This window comes from Ornithorhynchus anatinus, chromosome 4, assembly GCF_004115215.2.
Source record: "Ornithorhynchus anatinus isolate Pmale09 chromosome 4, mOrnAna1.pri.v4, whole genome shotgun sequence".
In the NCBI taxonomy this organism is placed as follows: Eukaryota; Metazoa; Chordata; class Mammalia; order Monotremata; family Ornithorhynchidae; genus Ornithorhynchus; species Ornithorhynchus anatinus.
The window spans coordinates 117,494,690-117,519,703 of record NC_041731.1 but is presented as its reverse complement, the minus strand read 5'-3'; the positions used below and the strand labels follow the sequence as shown (position 1 = coordinate 117,519,703).

Below are 25,014 nucleotides of genomic sequence, written 5' to 3'. Positions count from 1 at the left end.
TGACCTTGTTCAAGGTCACTTAACTTCTCTGTGCCTATATTACCTCATCTGTAATACTGTATTAACACTGAGATTTACTGTAAGCCCCATGAGGGACTGTGTCCTACGTGATTAGTTTGTTGACATGGTGTTCAGTAAAGGTCCTGGAATATAGTAAACACTGAACAAATGTCATAAAAAAAGGTAAATGAGGCACGGAAAAGTTAAATGACTTGCTTGAGATCGCACAGCAGACAAATGATCGAGCTGGGTTTCAGCTCGGGGTCTTCTGACTCCCAGGCCTGTGCTCGATCCACTAGGCCACGTTGCTATCTTTAGTTCAAAAGGCTCCCTATTTTGACAGTCAATAAGTGAATAGCGGAGGAAGTAGGGGGTAAATACCCATTTGAAATATTGCACATGCTGAAATAGTAGAATGTGAATTATTGAGGTTTTACTGCAATATGTTGAAAAATACAGTTTAGAAATGTTTTGCCTTTCTGAGCATCCTGACTCTGGGCAATTTAATGCAGAACGATTTTCCAGTATTGCACTACTTATGTATTAACCATGCATATCGTGTGGGTCTTCATTCAGTAATTCATTCATTGTATCAAAGATGAGCATATGAAATAACAGATCACACCCAATACTCTGTGATGATCTATAAATTACACTCTAACTCAACCAATGTCATTTAAATGACTCATGTTCAATATTTCCTTCTTTTCTAAAATCATATTCGATATGAATTACTTTACATTTGCTGACTTTGTTAGCAAAAGGAATATAAATCATCAGTTTTTCCATCCCTAGTTGTTCAATATTTTCTGATTTCACATCATTTTGAGATTTCTGCCGATATTGAGTGAAACAGTAAAATGGGGAGCCCTGTCCTCTTACCCACAAAGCTTGGAGAATGAACAGTGTAAACTCAGGTAGTGTGTTTTAGCTGGAGAGATAAAACTGGCCAAGCCCTGTGCAAGTGGAGCCACAGCGGTTGCCATGGACTATCAAGCATCTTGCCACCAGCAAGCAGGAGAGACAGACAAAGGATATACAAAGGGCGACTGGGCGAAGAATAAGGATATAGCAGGAAGAATACAAATACAGCAGGATGGGATAGCTGAAAAAAATACTTGAGTGTATGAATAAAAATGTAAAAAAAAATGGAAATATGCATGTGGACATTAGTATTGAAGATAGGGATAATGTATATGAATACTAAGGGTGGGTAATAATAATAATTATGGTATTTGTTAAGCACTTACTATGTGCCAGGCACTGTGCTAAGCTCTGGGATGGATACAAGCAAATCAGGTTGGACACAATCCCTGTCCTACGTGGGACTCATAGTCTCAATCCCCATTTTACAGTTGAGGTAACTAGGGCACAGAGGAAGTGAAGTGACTTGACCAAGGTCACACAGCAGACAAGTGGCACTGCTGGGATTAGAACCTGTGACCTTCTGACTCCCAGGCCCGTACTCTATCCACTATGCCATGCAATATGGCTGAAATATTCTGAATTAATCAGGAAACAGATTTCTTCTTTTTAAATACAGAAGGCAGGCAGCACCTTACCCACACATCCCACACTTCAAAGATCAATCAATCACATTTATTGAGTGCTTACTATTATTGTACAGAGCACTTTACTAAACACTTGGGAGAGTAAAACACAACTGAGTTGGTAGACACATTTCTTGCCTACAACAACTTCACAGACTAGAGGGGACACAGACCTTTATATAAATAAAAAATTACAGATGCGTACATAAATGCACTGGGACTGAGGGAGGGATGAATATAGGGAGCAAATTAGATGCAGAAAAGAGGGGGAAAAGAGGAAATGGGGACTTAGTCAGGGAAGGCCTCTTAGAAAAGATGTGCCTTCAATAAGGCTTTGAAGGTGGGGAGAGTAATTGTCTTTTGGATATGAAGAGAGAGGACGTTCCAGGCCAGAGGCAGGATGTGGGCGAGAGATCGGCAGTGAGATAGATGAGATTGAGGCACAGTGAGGCATTAGAGGAGCAAAACTGCAGGTTGGGTTATAGTAGGAGAGCAGTGAGGTGAGCTAAGAAGGGTCAAGATGGTTGAATGCTTTAAAGATGATAGTAAGAAGCTTCTATTTGATAGAGGTGGATGGGCAACCACTGGAAGTTTTTGAGGAGTGGGGAAACATGGACTGAATGTTTTTGTAAAAAGGTGATCTGAGCAGCAGAGTGAAGAATGGCTTCATTTGGCTCTTGGCATGGTCCCAAGGATTCTGGACTGGACATGCCCAGGGTGTTGTGGCTACCTTTGGAGGATAGGGGAAAGGGGTCTATTATTCTTCTCACCCCTAGTCCTGGGGTCCCCAGCCTCAGTGACCCCCTTGAGGCTATCCAATTCCCAGTTCCATTCTAGGGTGACATTGGGGTTTTGGGGTCTCCCTGGAGCTGACTGGAAATTTCAATTTGCTTCCCAACCCATCCCTCTGCCCCGAGATGGAGTCCAGGATCCATTATCGGCATGGAACCGTTCCACTCTCTGAATGCTCTCAATTTTCTTGAGAATAACAATAATTGCATTTACTGCCTAGTTCATCACTCTCCCCATCAGTCAGATATCAGCATTGATCATATGCTCTTTATGCCTCTGATATGATTATCATGTATTTAACGCAGTGTTTTGCACCTGCCAGGTGTTCAGTTAGTACAATTACTACTCAGCGCCATTATGTCTCTGTTGATTTAGAGCAGCCTGAACCTTCTACCCCAGTCTCAAAAAGAACAATCAGAGAGGATAGCCCTAGGCTAGACCAGTTTAATCAACAGGTTTGAGCCCTTGCCTCCACCCCCTTTCATTCCCTTTAGGAAGAAATTTCCACATTGAACAGAAATTCCTTACCTTTGGCTTTAAAGCACTCTATCAGCTTGCCCCCTCATACCTCACTTCCCCTCTGCTACAGCCCAGCCCACATACTGCACTAGAGGGGACACTCACTGTGCCCCAATCTCATCTGTCTCACCACCGACCCCTTTCCCATATCCTCCCTCTGGCCTGGAACTCTTTCCCGCCCCATATTATGCCAGACCACCACTCCACCTTCAGAGTCTTATTAAAATCACTTCTCCAAGAGGCCTTCCCCGATTAAGCCCACCTGTGTTGTCTATGCACTCGGGTCTGCTCATCTGCAAGCACCCATGTAAATATCTGTAATTTAGTTATTTATATTCGTGTCTATCTCCATCTCTAGACTAAACTCCTTGTGGGCAGCAAATGTGCCTACCAACTCCATTGTACTGTACTCTCTCAAGACCTTAGTACAGTGCTCTTCACACAGTAGACACTCAATAAATACTATTGATGGATTGATTGAATAGAGGCTGAATCCTACTGCAACAATCCAACTCCCTTTCTGTCCCGCTGCCGTTCAGCAGTGGAATGGCGGACCTATCACTGTTTGGATATAAGGGACATCTATACTGTTTCACTTTGATCATAGACAAGAGATGGTGCTTGTGGGAATGAACTGATGCCATGCTTTCTAATCCCCTGAGGCCTGATTAATTTCTTTCTCGCTCTATCTAAAATATGTGCTGAAACTCCTCCCCACCTCCCAAATCTAGACTGTTGATCTCTAGACTATAAGCTCAACTCTAGGCTCTAAACTCATCTCTAGACTGGAAGTTCATTATGGGCAGAGATAGTGTCTACCGCTCTGTTGCATTGTACTCTCCCAAGCGCTTACTACAGTACTCTGCACACAGTAAATTAATAAATACCATTGATTGATAAAAATGATTAATTTGTCAGATGACTGGTCTCCTGCAATGAGTTTGCCCAGAGGGTGTTTGCTATGCAAGCAACCACGAAAGAGGATTTCGTTTTACACAGAGGTGTTTCAGAATGTAAATGGAATTGTGGAAGTTCATGCTCCGGGACGATCTGCCAAGTAAAAAACCGGGATCATCTAAGACCATCAAAACATATATACAAGTCATTCAAGGAACTCTTCTCTTCTGGTGACTCTATCCTGGAAGCATACGAAGATATTCAAGAGTTAATGGACCATTTTGCAGAAGCAGCAAAGCGTTAGAGAGCCGTAACCATCCTTGAGAAGATTGAGGGGTTCCCGCCAATATCTACCACCATCAACTGTCTACCATCAGCTAATTATATTTTTTTGGAGAGTCAGAGCTGGTAACAGTCACGGATTTCTACCATTTTGAAGTTCACTCACAAATGATGCACTAATTAGACTAAGATGTGAAAGATGGGGAGAGTGATTGTGATCTCTGAGAGACTGTAACTGACAGAGTGTGATGTTATTCTCACATCAGGTTGAAGACCAGGCCTAGGGACCTAAGCCCCAGTGCTTTTTGATCAGTCTACTAGCCTTAAACATGCCATAGGTAGCACATCTATTGTTCAGCAGCTTCACCAATGTCATCTATAACTACATTTCAGTGACAGAGTATTAATAATGAAGCAGCATGGCCTAGTGGATAGAGCACAGGCCTGGAAGTCAGAAGGACCTAGGTTCTAATGTCAGCTCTGCCACTTGTCTGCTCTGTGACCTTGGGCAAGTCACTTAACTTCTCTGTGCCTCAGTTCCCTCATCTGTAAAATGGAGATTAAGACCATGAGTCCCATGTGAATCATGGACTGTATCCAACCTGATTAGCTTTAATCTACTCCAGTGCTCAGAGCAGTGCCTGGAACATAGTATATACTTAACAAATACCATAAAAAACGTCATAGACAGATCCCTTGAGGTCACTGCACATGTACTGTAGAGCTGTCTGTAAGTGAGCTCACATTTCCTTCAGTTTGGCCTAGACTCACTTCCCATATGGCCTAGGGTTTGCTAAGATGAACTGGGACTCAGGAGAGCTGCAGGTGTGTATGGTGGCCTCTAAGTCTACCGGGAGTTATAGCCCCAGGATCAGAGGCCATGCATCTATGGAATGACTAAATTTTGCCCAAAACCATCACAGCCACCACATTGATAGCCCCTTTCCCCGCTTCATTCTTAGATTGGGAGCCTCTTTTGTAATTCCTACCTAGGTATTCATTCTCAGTGCTTGATTCAGTTCTTTATTAAGTACAGTAACTACTTAAAAAATCCTATTGTTAAAAGCCCTGAGTTGCCGAGGGAGCTGGGAGCCCATTTGAGCCCATCCAACCCAATGGATTTTGGTTGAGGACCCAACAATCTGGGTTCTAGTCCATGAGGCAGAGATGCAGCTCTCCATACATCAGCAGTGTACTCACCTACAGAGGGTTAACTAGGAACATATTCAGTGTGGCAAGGACTGCAAGTCACCCCTCAGACTTTGCGATCAATCTTAAACCCTCAGAAAGCCCAGCTCAGCCACCCTTAGTGTGGAATGGTAACAGCGATATCCCATTAGGAGCATGGAATTATGGACAAGGCATTCCGGGTAACTTTATTCAAGGAGAGCAATGAAACTATGCTGATACTATAATTTGGAGTGGCTTGCTCACCTAATAATGCATATATTAAAATTATTGGTTTAATATGCACAATGGGATTGTATAAATCTTTCACACTGGCAAAAAGATTGGCTGGTCAGAATACTGACAAGGAAATAATTACACTAAATCAGAACTGAGAATTTCTCCTTCCCAATTTTGTTGACATATTCGAGAACTCGGTGTTGTCAAACAGAATCTCAAGGGCCCTCAGGAGAAGGAATCATCAGAAAGCTGCTGCGGGATGCAGGGGTCTGAGAGAGACTCCTCTCCAGGGGGCATGTACAGTTTTCCCAGCCTCAGAAGTAGGGGCGGGGACAGGGATGAGGGCATTTAATCTCTTACTATGTGCCCAGCACTGTTATATACAAGATAATCAGGTTGGACATAGTCCCTGTCTTTCACTGGGCTCAAAGTCTAAGAAGGAGGGAGAACAGGTATTTAATCCCCATTTTACAGATGTAGAAACTATGGGACGGAAATGTTAAGTGGCTTGCCCAAGATCACAGAGCAAGTAAATGGAAGAGTCAGGATTAAAACCCAGTCCTCTGACTCTCAGGCACATATGCTGTCCGCTAGGCCACACTGCTGCCTTTGCATTTGCTACCAGTCCACAGGGTGATTTTCCCCTTGGCCAGTTGGCTGTCTAAAGGAAAGCGTTGAGGGTAGATGGGAAGATAATTGATCACAGTCATCATGGAAATCATTCAGGAGCATTCAGTGTTATTTCTCGTATGCCGTCGAGTGGTCTCCAACCCATAGCGACACCATGAACACATCTCTCCAGAACTCCCCGCTTCTATCAACAATAGCTCTGCTAGGGTATCCATAAAGTTTTCTTGGTAAAAAATATGGAAGCGGTTTACCACTGCCTCCTTCCATGCAGTAAACTTGAGTCTCCACCCTCGACTCTCTCCCATGCCGCTGCTGCCCAGCACAGGTGAGTTTTGACTTGCAGTAGATTGTCTTTCACTTGCTGGCCACTGCCCAAGGTGGGAATGGAATGGAATGGAATTAACAGGCCTCTGCTTGACACTCCCTCCCAAAATCTTGACTGGTAGAGTACTGGAAACTCTCCAGGTGCGACCCTGAGAGGGATTCGGTGTTACTAAGGCTTTTAAAATGTGTCCTGGGATGATATTTACCCAAAAGAAGAAGCTTCTAATGCACCCATGTCAGGAGGAAGAAATACCTGAAATCAGATCTTCAGAGTTGGCAAAAGAAGGCTGATGACCTGGCTTCTGGGTAACAAATAGAAATATGGAGTGATTCATTTATAATTCAGCAGCATGCTTGGACAACAAAGCTTGTTTCTTCCCCTCCCCCCACCAAATGAATGCTCTGTCCTGCTTTACAAAGTCACTTGATTAGCTACAATTGAGTTATTCCTCCCTCCCACCTCTCTCCTCCTTCCCCTCTTCCCCAGCCTCCCTACCAAATACGACTGCATTATTTAATATTCGAAAAGCAAACTGTTGTAAAAGCTGCTGTCGTTGTTCAGGTTAAGCTGAGTTTTTGGTACAAATGCATAGCAAACAAACCTTTAGCCTAGTTCTTGGTTATAGAATCCTAACCTCTGTTACTTCTGACTTATAGGGTATCTTTGTTACTAGGGTTCAGCCTGATGGGCCAGCATTCAGCCTGCTGCAGCCTGGCGATAAGATCCTTCAGGTAAGAGGGAACTTTCTTTCCGTAGAATATAACAAGTATAAAAGTTATGCATGCAGAGAGCTCTGTGCGAGGAACACAGAGAGACAGATGTTGTACACCTAGTTGTTCGGTTGCTCTCATTGCTTCATTTTCATCTAAAACCCATGCACAGGGTGGAAGAACTGGTTCTATTTTGCAGCCACATAAATGCCATAAAAAAAGCATTTCCACTCTGGTTCCGAATCTTTCTCCTCTCCTGCTCGTCATCCTGTCTTCTCTTTCGCAACGCTCCCCTCCAATCCTGAGACTCTCTGATGAGATGGGTGGTAGAAAAGCCCCAAACTCTTCCTCTTAGTCAGCGAAGTCAGGTTGTGTTTGGGGTAGGCTCAAAGAGAGGGACTAGATGACCGAAGAGGAGCAGGCTACAGGTACCCCCACTCACATTACCAGGGATCTTTTAGCTTTTGATTTCCTCTATGAAAATTTGGAATTCTTCTCTAGAGAAAGCTTACTCCAAACTATGCAGACCTGACACTGTGTATATATATGCAGAGATTCTGGGGTTGTCTCATGTATTGCTTCAGGGTTGGAGCACAGTCCATGCTGAGGGTGGCTATGTGTAGGGGAAGGAGGATTTAGCTTCTTTTCCAGTGACAGAGCCAAGAGGAACAAGATGCCCGGTGGACCCACATGTGGCTTTAAGATAGAAGGGAAATTGTCAACCAGTTGATCCTGAAAATTTCCTTTTGCAGCTGCTTGCCCTAGGGCCTATCTAGCCCACCCTGTCTACTATTTCTGGTTGGATGTGGCCCAGTAAAATCAATTCAATTGTGAGGAATGTATTGGATTTTTTAATTGTCTGTTTAAAGGAGAATTGGACACATTAATGTCGGCTGAATAGTTTGTTACATTGGAAAGTATGAAAGTAAAGTTGGTTCATGTTGGCTAGAGGCCACTAATGAGAGGGGGTAATGACAACCCAAGAATATTGGTTAATCTGATTTTTATGTGAGGTTAACTGTCCCTGTAACTGCCTCTCATGACAAAATTGGTCCCTGGTTCATGGAACTCCCAGAAGAATCAGTTAATAATATCTGTCCATTTCCAAGCTATTAGCATATGTCATCACTCTTGCATATGAGTTTGCAATCCTTAAATTATAGCATGCTACTCGGGGAAATACAAATACAATACAAATATTCTAAGTGATCATCACTACAATAATGATAACTGCTGTCAAGACCAGAGTGATTATTTTTGGATAAAAACTCTGAGAGCAAGAAGGATTTAAGAAGCACAAGTTTCTAATCCATTCCAGGCTTCCAAAGAAAACAAGATTTTATTATTACAGTAATAATAATGATAATTATAATAACTACAACAATAATAGTAATGGCATTTGTTAAGCCCTTACTAAGTATCAAGCCCTGTTCAAAGAGCTGGGGTAGATAGAAACTAATCAGGTTGGACACAGTCCCTGTTCCACATGGGGCTCACAGTCTCAATCCCCATTTTACAGATGTGGTAACCGAGGCTCAGAGAAGTGAAGTGACTTGCCCAAGGTCAAACAGCAGACAAGTGATGGAGCCGGAATTAGAACCCAGGTCCTTCCGTCTCCCAGCTTCATATTCTAGGCTAGGCCACAGGTGGCGGTCCAGTAAACTGGACAACCTCTTACGGTTTCCCTCCCCACCCTGCACAGTACTGGATGGGGGACAGACCAGATACAAAAGCAACTGAACGGTTGACCTTAAAGGTTCCTGATAGGTCACACTCATGGTTTCTGTCATCCCAAGCTCTGACTGGCTCCAGCCAAGAAAGTCCCACCCCTGCAAGGGGTGGGAAAAGCGGACCAGCCTCCTGCAGGCAATACCTGGGGCGATTCCTTGGTGAGTTTGGTCACTCTCTGTGTTCCTGGGTCTGCTGTGAGAGGTAGAGGAGTGGACCTGGACAAGTTAAGGCTTTCCCTAGAAAACTTGGTGTAGACCTATATGTATCTTCAGAGCTTTCTGTGTTTTCTACAGTTTCGTTTCCTTAAATGATCTTTGAAGGTTATATCCAAAATGGAGAACTGGGTTAATGTCAGGGTACTGCAAGGAGAGTAATTTGCAGTTTCACAGCATCCAAACCCAAGAATATTTCAAAAGGGAGCAATTATTATTTTTTATTGTTGTTGTTGTTTGGGGGCTTTTTTGTGATTTTTAATGGTATTTGTTAAGCACTCGTTATGTGATAAGCACTGTTCTAAGCACTGGGATAGATTCAAGTTGATTAGATTGGACACAGCCCACAAGGCGCTCACAGTCCAAGTAGGAGGGAGAACAGGAGAACTGATGCACAGAGAAGTTAAGTGACTGGCCCAAGGTCACATAGCAAGCATTTGGCAGAGCAGATATTAGAACCCAGTTCCTCTGACTCCTAGGCCATGCTACCTCTCCAATATTTTATTATTAATATTACTGTTGCTAGATTGCTGTTACTGTAAAAATCTTAGTTCTTTGGGGGCAGAGAATGTCTCGGGTTTCTGTCCATTCCATTCAGTGCACTATACTCAACTGTTCAGTAAATCCCATTATTTCACCTGGATGATATTGGAGGATGCTGAACCAGGACTATCTGGAGGCTGGGGCTGGATATGATACAGAGATGAAAGAAATGATTAAAACAGAAATTATTATTATTGTTATTATTATAATTATGTAAATAATTTGTTAAGAACGTACTATGTGCTAATCATTGGGGTATAAATGATAGTAGTAGTAATAGTATTTATTAAGTACATTCGGTGTGCAGTGCCCTGTAAATGGGAATGCTGGGAAGGAATACAGAGTTGGGAATAAGATATGACGCCTGTCTCTTGTGGGGCTCACAGTTTAAGGGGGAAAGAGAAGGGGTATTCACTCCCTATTTTACAGATGAGAAAATTGAGGAATAGAAAAGATTTGACTTACCCAAGGTCACACTGAAGGCAAGTGGTGGAGCTGAGATTAGAATCCGGTCTTCAGTGACTCCCTGTCCTGTGCTCTTACCACTAAGCCAATGTGATTAGGCTGAGCAAGGCTTCCTGGAGAAGACAATAGGCAGGGGAAGTTGAAAGAGGTCATAGAGAGTCTACAGCAAGTGATGATGGGGATAGGAGCCCAGATTGGATATCCATGGATTGAGGAAACCTTTCCAGAGTCCCAAGACTTTGAAATGGAAGTTTAGAGTTTTGCCTAGAGAAGAGAAAGATTGGAGCTTTGGAACTAGATTTTATTTGGTCCTGGTGTTTATTAGAATTGTAAATTCAGGTTGGTTAAATATATATCACTTGTTAGTTATATGTTTTTGCCCTTTTGTTTTAAATCTGGGTGTACTAGGTTCTGATGTCCCCCATCTCGCGAACCACTGAGTTACCAAGAGTAAACTCCTGGGCTGGATACTTTGGACCCCAGCCATTCCCAGGGACAGCTATGAGTTTCAGTCAGTGGGTTCTGGGAAATGAGTCCTTAAGTCCAGCAGAAAGCTGGAACACTTGAGACATCAGGGCATGGAGAGACCTGAAGCCAAAGACAGGCCTGATACAGACTGAGGTAAATTCTCCAGGAGAATCAGTGTAGAAAATCCCTTGGACGAAACCCCATTATGTCATAAAATATGGGAGAAATTTCTGGGCTTGCTTTTCCTCTCTCACTTAGGGAAGAAAGCAATCCTGAAGCCTCTGGAGAGAAGATGGCTCCATCTTAATGAAAAAGGGGAAGCCTGGGGCCACTGTGGAAGAGGGAAGGCTCCAGAGCCACTGATGGGGGGGAAAAGGAGGGAAACAGAATTAAGAAAAGTGGGGGAAGTACTATATACAGAGAAAGTGGAGTGAAAGAAGGGAGAAAGGGAAAAGGGAAAGGGAGAGAATGTGAAAACACTGGGAAAGGAAGAAAAGAAAGGAAGAAAGATGAAGTGAGAAAGAGAGAGAACAGGAGAGAGAGAGAAAGAGAAAGGAAAACTAGGAAAAGGGAAAAGAATTGGAAAAGAAGTAGGAGGGAGATTGTGAGACAATGAAAAGAAAAAAAAAGATGATAGCAGCAGGGAAATAAAGTGAGGAACATCAAATGGCAGAGAAGAGTAATAATAATAACTGTGGTATTTGTTAAGCATGCAACAAATCAGAAGCAGCGTGGCTCAGTGGAAAGAGCACGAGCTTGGGAGTCAGAGGTCATGGGTTCAAATCCTGGCTCCACCGCTTGTCAGCTGTGTGACTTTGGGCAAGTCACTTAACTTCTCTCTGCCTCAGTTACCTCATCTGTAAAATGGGGATTAAGACTGTGAGCCCCATGTGGGACAACCTGATCACCTTGTATCCTCCCCAAGGCTTAGAACAGTGCTTTGCATATAGTAAGTATTTAACAAATGCCATCATTATTATTATTATTGTTACTATGAGCTAAGCACTATTTAATTTGTTGGCAGCTGAGACAGTACAAGTTGTCTTAAGAGAAAATCAGAGTTATGCATATGGAGATTAATAGCCATATATTTTAATGGTACTTGTTAAGGGCTTACTATAGGCCAGGCACTGAGCTAAGCACTGGGGTACACACAGTGCAGTCAGGTCAGAGTCCCAGTCCCACCTGGCGCTCACAGTCTAAAAGGGAAGTTGAACAGGTATTGAATATCTTTTTCTGCTTATGAGGAAATTGAGACACAAAGAATTTAAGTGACTTGCCCAGGGTCACACGGCAAGTATTCTGACTCCCAGGCCCATGCTCTTTCCACAGAGCTATTACAATTATAATGCCAACTCTACCTCTGTAGCATTGACCTCTTTCCTTCTCAAGTAGTCTCTTATTTCCTCCTGCCATCAGGACAGCTCTACTTGGATGTCCCACCACACTTCAAACTAAATATGTGCAAAGCAGAATTCCTCATCTTCTCATCCAAACCCTGACCTCCCCTTGTCTTTCCCATCGCTGTAGACAACACCACTGTCAATCAGTGGTATTCATTGAGTACTTATTGTGTGCAAAGCACTGTGTGAGAAGCAGCGTGGCTTAGTGGAAAGAGCCTGAGCTTGGGAGTCAGAGAACGTGGGTTCTAATTCCTGCTCCACCACTTGTCTGCTCTGTGACCTTGGGTGAGCCATTTAGCTTCTCTGTGCCTCAGTTACCTCATCTGTAAAATGGGGATTAAGACTGTGAGCCCCACATGAGACAACCTGATTACCTTGTACCTACCCCAACACTTAGAACAGTGCTTGGCACAGAGCGCTTAACAAATGCCATGATCATCATCATCACTGTACTAAACACTTGGGAGAGTACAAAACAACAGAATTTATAGACACAGTCCCTGCATACAACAAGCTTACAGTCTAGAGGGGCAGAAAGACATTGATATAAAAAAATGACAAATATCAATCATATTAAGGGCATACTATGTGCAGAACACTGCTCTAAGCACTTGGGAGAGTACAATGCAATAGAATTAGCAGACACATTCCCTGCCCAAATGATCCTAAGTACTAAGGGGCTGAAGGAGAGGTGAATGCCAAATGCCCAAAGGGAACAGATTCAAAGTGTATAGGTGATGCAGAAGGGAGAGGAAGTTGTGGAAAAGAGGGCTTAATCGAGGAAGGCCTCTTGGAGGAGATGTCACCTTAATAAAGCTTTGAAAGTGGAGAGAATGGTGGTACCCTCCCTGTCTCACAAACCTGTAACCCTAGCATTATCCTTCCCTCATCCCTTCATTCAAATCACATGTTCAGTCTGTCACCAAATCCTTTGATTTTACTTACACAGCATGCATGCCTAATATCTGCCCTGTTCTCTTCATTCAAAACTGCTACTATGCTGATCCAAGGATGTATTTCCCGCCTTGACTACTTTATTCATTCAGTCAGTCATATTTATTGAGTGCTTACTGTATGTAAAGCACTGTACTAAGCGCTTGGGAGAGTACAATATAATATCAGACCCATTCCCTCCCCACAATGAGCTCACAGTCTAGAGGGGGAGAAGGACATTAATATAAATAAACTACAGATATATACATATTTGCTGTGGGGAAGGGAGGGAGGATGAATGAAGGAGCAAGTATGAGCAGCACAGAAGGTAGTGGAAGAAGAGGAGAGGAGGGCTCTGTCGAGGAAGGCCTCCTGGAAGAGATATGCCCTTAACAAGGCTTTGAATTAGGGGAGAGGAATTATTGTTCAGATATGAGTAAGAAGGGCGTTCCAGGCCAGAGGTGGGATGTGAGCGAGAGGTCGGTGGTGAGATAGACGAGATCAAGGTACTTTGAGAAGGCACCAGAGGAATGAAGTGTTGCAGGAGGAGAGTAGCGAGATGAGGTAGGAAGAGACAAGGCAATTGTCTGCTTTATTAAAGTGAGGAGTTTTTGCTTGATTCAGAGGTGGATGGGCAACCACTGGAGTTTACTGAGCAATTACTGTGTGCAGAGCACTGTAACCAGCAGTGGAAAGATTCCAATAGAACAATAAATAGACCCACTCACTGCCCACTACGATCTTACGGTGTAGCGGGTTCTCCTTGCTCACCTCTCTGCCTCCATACTTCACTCCAGCCCATACTTCACTCTGCTGCCTGGATAATTTTTCTTCAAAAATGTTCAAACCATGTTTCCCTACTCCTCAAGGGCCACCAGTGGTCCCTATCATCGGGTTTAACTCACTCCCTCAGTCACCCCTCCTCTCTTACCTTGAGAAGGAGTGTAACTCCGTGGAAATAGCATGAGCTTGGGAGCCAGAAGCCATGGGTTTGAATCCTGGCTCTGCCACCTGTCAGCTGTGTGACTGTGGGCAAGTCATTTCACTTCTCTGTGCCTCAGTTACCTGATCTGTAAAATGGGGATTAAGACTGTGAGCCTTATGTGTGACAACCTGATTATCCTGTATCTCTTGCCCTTGTTTTTACAAGATGTTCTTCCCCTTGACTCTATTTATTGCCATTGTTCTTGTCTGTCTGTCTCCCCCGATTAGACTGTAAGCCCGTCAAACGGCAGAGACTGTCTCTATCTGTTGCTGACTTGTTCATTCCAAGCGCTTAGTACAGTGCTCTGCACATAGTAAGCGCTCAATAAATACTATTGAATGAATGAATGAATACCCCAGAGCTTAGAACAGTGCTCTACACATAGTAAGCGCTTAACAAATGCCAACATTATTATTATTATTACCTCACTAATTTTCTATTTCATCCTAGCCTGAATACTTTGCTCCTCTAATGCCATCTTACTCACTGTACCTCAGTCTCATCTATCTCGCCACTGACCCCTACCCATATCTTCCCTGTGGCAAGCCTGTGGACCCTCTCCCCTTTCATCTATGACAGACAACCACCTTTAAAACCTCACTAAAAGCACATTTCTTTGGAGAGGCCTCCCCAGATTAAGCCCTTATTTCCCCTATTCCTTCTCCCTTCTTTGTTGCCTATGCACTTGAATCTATACCCTTTGAGCACTTGATATTCACCCCATCCTCAGCTCCACAGCACTTATACACAGAGCTGTCAATTATATGAATGTCCATCTCTCCCTCTAGACTGTAAGCTCTTTGTGGTCTGGGAACATGCCTGCCAACTCTGTTGTACTGTACATTCCCAAATGGTTAGTACAGTGCTCTGCACACAGTAAGAGCTCAATATATACCACTGATTGATTATTTATTGAGCCCCCTGCATACTAAAGTCATGAAACATATTCCATGTTCCCTTCCCACAAAAGGAAGGCACATTCTCACAAAATGTTCCCAGGAGAAGCACTGAGAGGGACAGGAGTGCAAGGACAGATGCAAGAACAATTAAGATGACACTGGTAAATAGAGAGAGGAAGAAGCAGACAGATATACTGACAGGAAAATTGAGGAACAGAGAGGGTGTGTTTGCAAGTCGGGGCTTTTGTGGAGAGTGATGGAGAGAATTACAGAAAAAGGAAATCAAAAAGATCAGTTGGAGAGAAGAGGGAGGAGGTACCTCTATCTTAATTATATTTTCACTGAGCCATTATATAATTTCAGTTTCCCATCCCTACTTCAATTGCTATTTTATTCCTGCTTCTCCACATGCTTGCCTTGCCCCCATGAAGAGCTGTTTTCATTTTAGCATCCTGATAGTTCCAGAAGGATTAATGAGTAGATCATAAAGAGATTACCCAAATTAGAGTAATTCACCACAGCTCGTGGTCTGTATTCTATCACACAAATCTCCCCTCTAACCCGAATGAGATCATTGTAATTGAAGAAGAATCCAGATGGCTTAATAAGGTGCTTTCTGGCTTAATAACTTATGACTTTTATCACTCTATTCGTTCATGACTGCAGACAATCTATTCACTGCAGTTATTCTGTTGTCAAGAGGAAAAGTGGATAAGAAGCAAATGTGTATTTTACTTGGAGGGCTTCAAGGCATCATTCGTGGCCATCCAAAGTTCTTTATACCAATTATGCCTTAGTCAGAAACCTTAAAATGGATTTTTCATTTGGCATGAAAATAAAGTAAAATGATTTCAAAATGAGATACTTATAAACAGTATCAAATGGTTTTGGAGGGATGTGGTCTTTTCTAAATAGGGTACTCACTTGAAAATCATTATTGCTATTCTCTTCCCCTTACATCAGTAGATTTAGAAATTGTGGTTCAGGATGCAGTCGTAGGTTGTGAGGAAGAGACATGCTGAATCTGCACTGTACAGAAAATGCCCCCAAAATGGGCCTTATTGATGGAGCCCAACTAAAATGCTAGAAGACAGAGGTGTTGGTTCATCTGAAATATTCTTACTGGGGTAGTGCTTGGTCCCTAAAGCTTTATTTTCCTTTTAGGCAGGGATCATCACTACCATCTCCATGGTATTGTACTCTCCCCAGGGCTAAGTATAATGCTCTGCATACAGTAAGTGCTCAATAAAAACCACTAATTGACTGACTGATCATTCTCCCACTTGAGGGGCCCGCAGGCAGATTGAGTAATCACGAGACTGAAGCCCATGGTAATAAACATTTTTCATTTGGCCCAATTGTTATTAAGCCAAGGCCAATTGAGAAATGCTTTTATTGTTATTATTATTAATAATAAACATTTCTCATTTGGCTTAATAACACTGATCCTACCCGGAAGCTGCTCGCGATCTAAATCGGGCACAGTCTTGCATACTCTGTGGTTCTACTCTTATTGAAAGAATGTGAATCCACTGGAAGGTCAAGGCCTCACTCCTCATAATTCAGAAAGATTAAATTGTGGGAGAACAATGAATGATCTCTCTAGTCAAGTCTGATCGTTGAGCCTGTCCTGGGACTTTATACAATAATATTCCTATTGCCAGGACTCCCTACCAGATACAGTCATACCATGGCTAGCCCACAGTGAATTTCTAGCAGGAAAATTCTGTTCAGAGAAGAAGGCATGCAGAATGATAATGATAATTATGGTATTTGTTCTAAACTTACTACCTGCCAAGCACTGTACTAAGTGCTGAGGTAGATACAAAATCATCAGGTCAGATACAAACTCTGTCAGACAGACTGTAGAGAATGAGCCAAGAGAAGTTGTTGCTGAAGTAAAAGAATGTACTGTGCATCAGGCTTTATGAAATATAGATTCCATATTGATTGAAAGCTAATTGGAAAGCAGGACAGCAGAATCTTGAAGGCTTTATTCTATTTGGTTTTTTTTTTCCTTTGTGAATCCATTTAGTTTCATTCAAACTGTCAAAATCTTCCAGAACAACAGTCAATCAATCAATGGTACTTACTGAGCATGTACCGTGTGCAGAGCACTCTAGGTGAATAATCACAAGCTTGCATTTTCTAAAACATTTGAATGCTACATAACCACCAAATAATTACATCAAAATGCAAGGAAACATTATCAGGTAAAGCCAGCGTTCCTGAGTTCCTCAGTTCCCAAGGGACTGGCCAGGCCTCCTTGGCGTTCCTTCTTAGAGGAGAAATCCTGGAGCTCAGTGGAAAGAGCCTGGGCTTAGGAGTCAGAGGTCATAGTTTCGAATCCCGGCTCTGCCACTTGTCAGCTGTGTGACTGTGGGCAAGTCACTTAACTTCTCTGTGCTTCAGTTACCTCATCTGTAAAATGGGGATTAACTGTGAGCCTCACCTGAGGCAACCTGGTTACCCTGTGTCTACCCCAGTGCTTAGAACAGTGCTCTGCACATAGTAAGAGCTTAACAAATACCAACTTTATTTGCTGGGCTCCTTGGCTCTCCTCCTTAGAGGAGAAATCCTGGAGCTGTGATCCAAATCTCACTCATGATTCATTACCTCCTCTAGGCTGTAAGCTGCTTGTGGGCAGGGAATGTGTCTACCAACTCCATTTTATTGTAGTGTCCCAAGCACTTAGGCGCTCTGCACCCAATAAGTGCTCAATAAATACAACTGACTGATCAATGACCATGGGATAAGTCAGGGTACCCACAGAGTCAGTGCAACAGGACTTGGAGTTTGGAGTTTAGATGCCTTAAAGTATGTTTGAAAGGGAAGGTGTTATTAGAAATTGTGATATTCATGATGATGCTCTAATGGTGAGCTCAAATAGGGAAAAGGGTGGGAAGAAGAACCACTTGAAAGGACAGAGAAGCAAAACCTCGAAGGAGGTGACAGAGCCATGGACTGTCCACTGACCCCAGCAGAAGAAGGTCAGCTAGATGGGCAATAACTAGAAATGGGGAGCTGTGAAGGAACAGTAACCTGCACTGTTCCAGCAGGCAGCAAATTCTCAGTGTCAGATGGTTGAACGGCTTTCTGATCTCCAGGGGTAATGGAGATCGCTGCAATAGCTCTCCTGGAGAGGGTCAGGTTGTTTCCGAAATAAGAAACCCAGAGAGAGAAAGGAAAACAGTGTCAGGCACTGTGGGGAACAAGTGGAGCAGGGCAGCAAGGAGCGATTTTCACATGCCCACAGTGTGGAGAGGATTTTCAATCACATGCCAGTCTAGTCAACCCCACTAGCATACCTGGATTTTAAGGTATCTCACCATCAGCACTGTCATCTTCTATTATTATACTGCCAATAATAATGACTGGAATTTGTTCAGGGCATTTCATCAATCAATCAGTAGTATTTATTGAGCACTTACTCTATTCAGAGAGTAGATTAAGTGGACATGATCTCTGCCTCAAAGAGATTGCAATATAGTTCTGGGAGGAAGAAGGGGGACAGACACTAACAATAAGTTACAGATATTACAGGTAAATCCCTCTAAACTGAAAGCTTGTCCTCTAGTCTGAAAATTTATTGTGGGCAGGGAACACGTATACCAACTCTGTTATATTTTACTCTCCCAAGTGCTTAGTACAGTAGTCTGCAAACAGTAAGTGCTCAATAAACATGACTGAGTGATTAAATTACCATTTTTAAGATAGATGCCAAGTATTTATGTGGCATGGATGTGTTGAAGTGGCAGTAGGGAAAGAAATAACATGCGAAGATGAGAGATTAATCAGGGAAGAGATGTGGTTTCAGGAGACCTTTGACTATGGAGAGAGCAACAGTCTGCTGGATGTGAAAGGGGAGGGAATTCCAGGCAGAAGGGAGGCCTTGCGAAAGGGATTGGTGGTGAGAGAGACGAGAACAAGGATCAGTGAGTAGGTTGGCTTGAGAGGATTGTAGCTTCTGAGATGAGATGTAATGGAAGAGGAATGAGTTTGAGTAAAGGTAAAAGGCGTGATTGAGTGCCATAAAACCAATGATCAGGAGTTCCCGCTTGATTTAGTAAGGAATGGGCAAACATTGGAGGTTTTTTGAGGAATGGGGAGAAGTGTATAAAATCATGTTTTAGAAAAATGATCTGGGCAGCAGAGTGCAGTGTGGGCTAGAGAGGGGAGGGAGGGAAGAGAAGCAGCATGGCCTAGTGAAAAGAGCACGGGACTGGGAGTCGGAAGGACCTGGGTTCTAATCCTGGCTCTGACACGTGTCTGCTTTGTGACCTTGGGCAAGTCACTTCACTTCTCTGGGCCTAGGTTCCCTCATCTGTAAAAGGGGAATTAAGACTGCGAGCCCCATGTGGGACAGGGACTGAGTCCAATCCAATTTGCTTGTTTCTACCCCAGTATTTAGCACAGTGCCTGGCATATGGTAAGTGCCTAACAAATACCATCATTATTATTGTTATTATTATTATGTCACTGAAGAGGCTGATGCAGCAATTAGAGTCAGAATATGACAAACCTGGACCAACATGTCGGCAGCTGGGAGAGAAAGGATCAATTCTGAAGATGCTGTGAGGAAAGAACCAATGGGATTTGGTGACTGACTATGTGGGTTGCAAGAGAGAGAGAGAGAAGTCAAGGAAAATGCCAAGGTTGTAGGCTTGAGAGTCAGGGAGGATTGTGGTATTGTCAGCAGTGATGGGAAAGTTAGGAGGAGGAGAGGATTGGGAGGAAAGATTGAGCTTGAGATGTCAGTGAGACATCCACGTAGCGATGTCCTGGAGACAAGAAGAGATATGAGAATGCAGAAAAAGAAAGAGATCAAGCTACTGAAGTTTGGGAGACATCTGAGTGCAGTGGAAGCCATAAGAACAGATAAGCTGCACATGCAGTAACTTTATGAACCCTAACTTTACTTCTGCACACCTCAGCATTCAATCAATCATTCAATCATATTTGGTGAGCACTTCCTTTGTGCAAAGCACTGTATTAAGTGCTTGTGACAGTACAATATAACAGAATTGTTATCACATTCCCTACCCACAATAAGCTTGCAGACTTGAGGGGGAGCCAGACATTAAAATAATTTAGCATCATTTAGCGTCAAATCATTCCCTCTTGCTGGTTTCTAAAGACCACAGCCCCTTTGATTATTTCAGCCTTGGAAAGGAGAGGTCACCCTTTGAGTAACTGCAGCTATGTCCATCATAATCATTTATACCACAACCTCTTAGCCTTGTTTCCCGACAATATTTTTGCTGAAACTCTGCCAAACTCTAGCTAAATTCACTTCCATAGACACAGGCTGTTGCTTCCAATGCTTAGCATAGTTATAAAAAGGCTTCACCACTTCGAGTTGCAATTCAGATTTCAATGTCCTTTAAGTATATATATATTTAATGGCATTTGTTAAGATCTTACTACGTGTCAGGCACTGTACTAAACACTGGGATAGATACAAGTTAATCAGGTTGGGCACAGTCCCTGTCCCATGTGAGCCTCGGAGTCTTAATCCTCAGTTTGAAGATGAGGTAATCGAGGCATAGGGAAATAAGTAATTTGCCCAAGGTCACACAGCAGACAAGTGGCAGAGCCAGGTTTAGAACCCAAGTCCTTTGACTCCTAGGCCACTGCTCTTTCCACTAGACCACTTTGTTTCTCTACCTGTCTTAGCATTATTACCTTCCTCTGCTTTGTCCCTGACTCCTTCAGTGTCTGATGGCTGTATGTGTGTTCTATCGTACTGTCCAAGTGCTTATTATAATGCTTTGCACACAGTAAGCACTCGATAAATATAATTGATTGATTGATTGAATGGAGACACAGAGAGTACTGCAGCTTCACCCAGAGTGGATCTGCTGTTCCTCGATTATGACCACTCCAGTGTTTTTTCTTGGAATATTAATTTCTACTACAAAAAACTAATGGAAGCCCTCCTTTAGCCTAAACCTCAATCAATCAGTCTTTACTGAGAGCCTACTGTGTATTAAGCAGTATAGTAAAGGCTTGGGAGAGTACAACAGAATTAGTGTGTCTTAGTGAATAGAGCATGGTCCTGGGAGTCATAAGGACCTGGGTTCTATTCCCTAATAATAATGTTGGTATTTGTTAAGCGCTTACTATGTGCCGAGCACTGTTCTAAGCGCTGGGATAGTGACAGGGGAATCAGATTGTCTCACCTGGGGCTCACAGTCTTAATTCCCATTTTACAGATGAGGTAACTGAGGCACCGAGAAGTTAAGTGACTTGCCCAAAGTCACACAGCTGACAAGTGGCTGAGCCGGGATTCAAACTCATGACCTCTGACTCCAAAGCCCGTGCTCTTTCCACTGAGCCACGCTGATTCCTAATTCCACGCTGATTCCCTACTTCACCACACATCTGCTATGTGACTGTGGACAAGTCACTTCACTTCTCTGTGCCTCAGTATCATCATCTGTAAAATGGAGATAAGAGTATGAGCCCCATGAGGGACAGGGACTGTGTCCTACCTGATTAACTTGTAACTACCCCAGTGCTTAGATCGGTGCTTGGCACATAGCACTTAACAAATGCCATAATTATTATTACTATCATTAGTAGTAGTAATAGACATGATCCCTGCCTTCAAGGAGTTTGCAATCTACTAGCAGAAAGAGTCAGTAAAAGAATTTCCAGATAGAAGGAGGATTCAGTCATTAATTCAAATGTATTTATTGAGAGCTTACTTTGTGGAGAGCACTGTACTAAGTGCTTGGAAAGTACAGTTCAGCAATAAAAAGAGACAATCCCTGCCCACAATAGGCATACAGCCTAGAAGAGGGGAGATAGACATCAAAACAAGTAAACAGGCATCAGTAGCATCAATATAAATAGAATTATAGATATGTACACATCAAAATAAGTAAACAGGTATTAATATAAATAAATAGAATCATAGATATGTACATATAAACACAAGTGCTGTGGGGGATGTATAAGTAGAGATGTATACCAGTGAGTGCTCAAAGAATAAGGAAGGGAGTACATTCAGAAGAGCTATAGTTGCTTATGGGTACACAGTACATGCTTGGATATTACCTGGAAAGAATGGAAATGTAATCATGGAAGGTCTCCTAAAGGAAATGTATTTTCAGAAAAGCAGCATGGTCTAGTCAATAGAGCATGTGCCTGGGAGTCAGAAAGACCTGGGTTCTAATCCTGGCTCGGTGATCCCGGCAGACCTTGGGGAAGTCACCTAACTTCTTTGTGCCTCAGTTACCTCAGGTAAAATGAGGATTAAGACTGTGAGTTCCATATGGGACATGGACTGTGTCCAACCCAGTTTGCGTGTATCCACCCCAGTATTTAATATAGTGGCTGGCATATAGTAAGCGCTTAACAAATACCACAATTATTATTATTACTATTATTCAGAAGGGCTTGGAAGATAGAGAGAACTCTGGTCTGACCCATTCTCACTCTAGTCTCTGAAAGCCAGTGTTTTACCATGCTGTACCTAAGGTTGAAGGGAGATCCTGGTAACCAGAATGTCAGTCAAACTGATTGCACGAACAGTTCTGTGCAACCTTGGGCAAAGTCACTTTAATTTCTCTATGCCTCAGCTTCCTCATCTGTAAAATGAAGATTAAATATTTGTCACACAGTAACCATGCCATAGAGCTGCTGGGATTAGAGCTCTGGTCTCCTGACAGCCAGGTCTGGGTTCAAGACCATCCTGCTTCTCATTTACTGTGCTCCCAGGTTTTAGATGTCTTTGACACTGTGGACCACCCCGTCCTCTTAGGAACATTAATCAACTAAGGGACAACAAAATTAATACTGATTTTGGTTGAATTCTATTGGAGTTCATCCTTTTCCAAAAGTCAAAATGGTATAACCAGTTTGACCATCATTCTGGATACCAGGATCTCCCCTTGGCCATAGATAACGTGGCAAAACATTGGCTATAGGAATTGGGGCGAGAATAGACCAGACCACAGTTCTGTCCATCTTCAACACTGTCCTCTCCTGGTTTTCCTCCTATCTCTCAGTCTCTTTGCAGGCTCCACCTCTGCTCCCCACTCGCTAACTGCTGGAGCCCCTCAAAGTTCATTTCTGGGTCCTCTTTCATTCCTCATCTACATAATAATGTTGGTATTTGTTAAGCGCTTACTATGTGCAGGGCACTGTTCTAAGCGCTGAGGGAGATACAGGGAAATCAGGTTGTCCCACGTGAGGCTCACAGTTAATCCCCATTTTACAGATGAGGGAACTGAGGCACAGAGAAGTGAAGTGACTTGCCCACAGTCACACAGCTGACAAGTGGCAGAGCTGGGAGTCGAACTCATGACCTGTGACTCCGAAGCCCAGGCTCTTTCCACTGAGCCACGCTGCTTCCCCCAGCAGATCCATGTAGTGGATCTACATCCACTCCTTCGGATCCATTTCAACTCCCACAGATTCAACTACCATCTCTCTTTATGCCAGTGATTCCCAAATTCTACCTCTTCAACCCTGACCCCCCTCCTTTGCAGTCTTGCATGTCCTCCTACCTTCAGGACAACTCTACATGGATGTCCTGCAACACCTCAAACATAACATGACCAAAAAATAATTCATCTTCCCACCCAAACCCCATCCTCCCTGTGTTTTTCCCTCACTTTAGACAACACCACTATTTTCCCTGTCTCTACTTATCTCTCTCATCCAATGTACCATCTGTCACATAATTCTGTTCTACCTTCACAGCATCTCTAGAATCCACCCTTCCCTTTATCTCCAAACTGCAACCATCCTGATTCAAGCACTTATATCCCTCCTTGACTCCACCATCACCCTCTTTGCTGACCTCCCTGCCTCTCCCCTATCCAGTCCATACTTCACTCTGCTGCCCAGATAATTTTTCTAAAAAAATTCAGTACACATCTCCCTACTCCTCAAGAACCTTCAGTGGTTGCCCCATCCACCTCCCCATCAGACAGAAACCAAGGATACCAATGACTTTAAAACAGGTACTAGGTCTCCCCCTACTTACCTTACTTCAATGATTTGCTACTGCAACCCAGCCCACACAATGACTCGTTTAACGCTAACCTACACACTTTATTTAGATCTCATCTATCTCACCATTGACCCCTCCCGCACCCATGTCCTCCCTCTGTCCTAGAACTCCCTTCCCCCTTTATATGACAGACTATCACTTTCCCCCGCTTCAAAGCCTCACTAAAATCGCATCTCATCCAAGAATTCTTCCCTAAACCTTCATTTTCCTTACTCCCTCTCCCTTCTGCATCACCTATGCACTTAATAGTAGCCCCAAACCACATATGTACCTATTCATAATTTATTTTAATGTCTGTCTCTCTCAAGACTGCAAGATCCTTTTTTAAAAAAATGGTATTTAAGTGCTTACTATGTGCCAGGCACTGCACTAAACATGGGTAGATACAAGCTAATCAGGTTGGACACAGTCCTTGTTTCACAGGGTCACAATATCAATCCCCTTTTACAGATGAGGTAACAGGTAGAAAAGTGAAGTAATAATAATAATAATGTTGGTATTTGTTAAGCAGTTACTATGTGCAGAGCACTGTTCTAAATGCTGGGGTAGATACAGGTTAATCAGGTTGTCCCACGTGGGCTCACAGTCTTAATCCCCATTTTACAGATGAGTTAACTGAGGCACAGAGAAGTTAAGTGACTTGCCCACAGTCACACAGCTGAGAAGTGGCAGCCCAAGTTCACACATCAAACAAGTGGCAGAGCTGAGATTAGAACTCAGGTCCTTCTGATTTCCAGGCCTATGCTCCATCTTCTAGGGCCACACTACTTCTCCGTGTGGACAGGGAACTTGTCTACCGACTTTGTTATTTTGTACTCTTCCAGGCACTTAGTACAGTCTTGTGCACATAGTACATGCTGAATAATTACCACTGATTGATAGATTGATTGGCTTGTCACAATCCTAATCTTAATTCTGTGAGCGATATATGAAGAGATGCCCAGTTGCATGGTTGTTTCTTTAATGAAATATCCTCCTTGTTGGAGTGTCCAGTGACCCGGTGACTGTGCGCTGATAGAATTCTCCAGAGAGGAGATCAGAACAGAACTGAACAACACTTCAAAGCTAGAAACTTCAGGGTTAAAACATGCAGCTTTAATGGGGGTTTTTTTGCTTGTGGTTTTTTTTTTTTGGTGGTATTTGTTAAGAGCTTACTATGTACCAAGCACTGTACTACGCACTGGGGTAGATACAAGCCAATCAGGTTGAACACAGTCTTAATCCCCATTTTACAGATG

At 43.1% G+C, this 25,014-nt stretch overlaps 1 protein-coding gene across 3 annotated transcripts in view; it reads left to right on the top strand.

Moving 5' to 3' along the window:
• LRRC7 (leucine rich repeat containing 7) overlaps window positions 1–25,014 on the top strand; it is a 551,725-nt gene that overhangs the window by 509,229 nt on the left and 17,482 nt on the right. For all 3 annotated transcript variants that reach the window (XM_039911928.1, XM_039911927.1, XM_039911926.1), the window contains one exon: window positions 7,059–7,133. In XM_039911928.1, coding sequence (XP_039767862.1) covers window positions 7,059–7,133 — 75 coding nt within the window. The remainder of the gene's footprint in view (window positions 1–7,058; window positions 7,134–25,014) is intronic.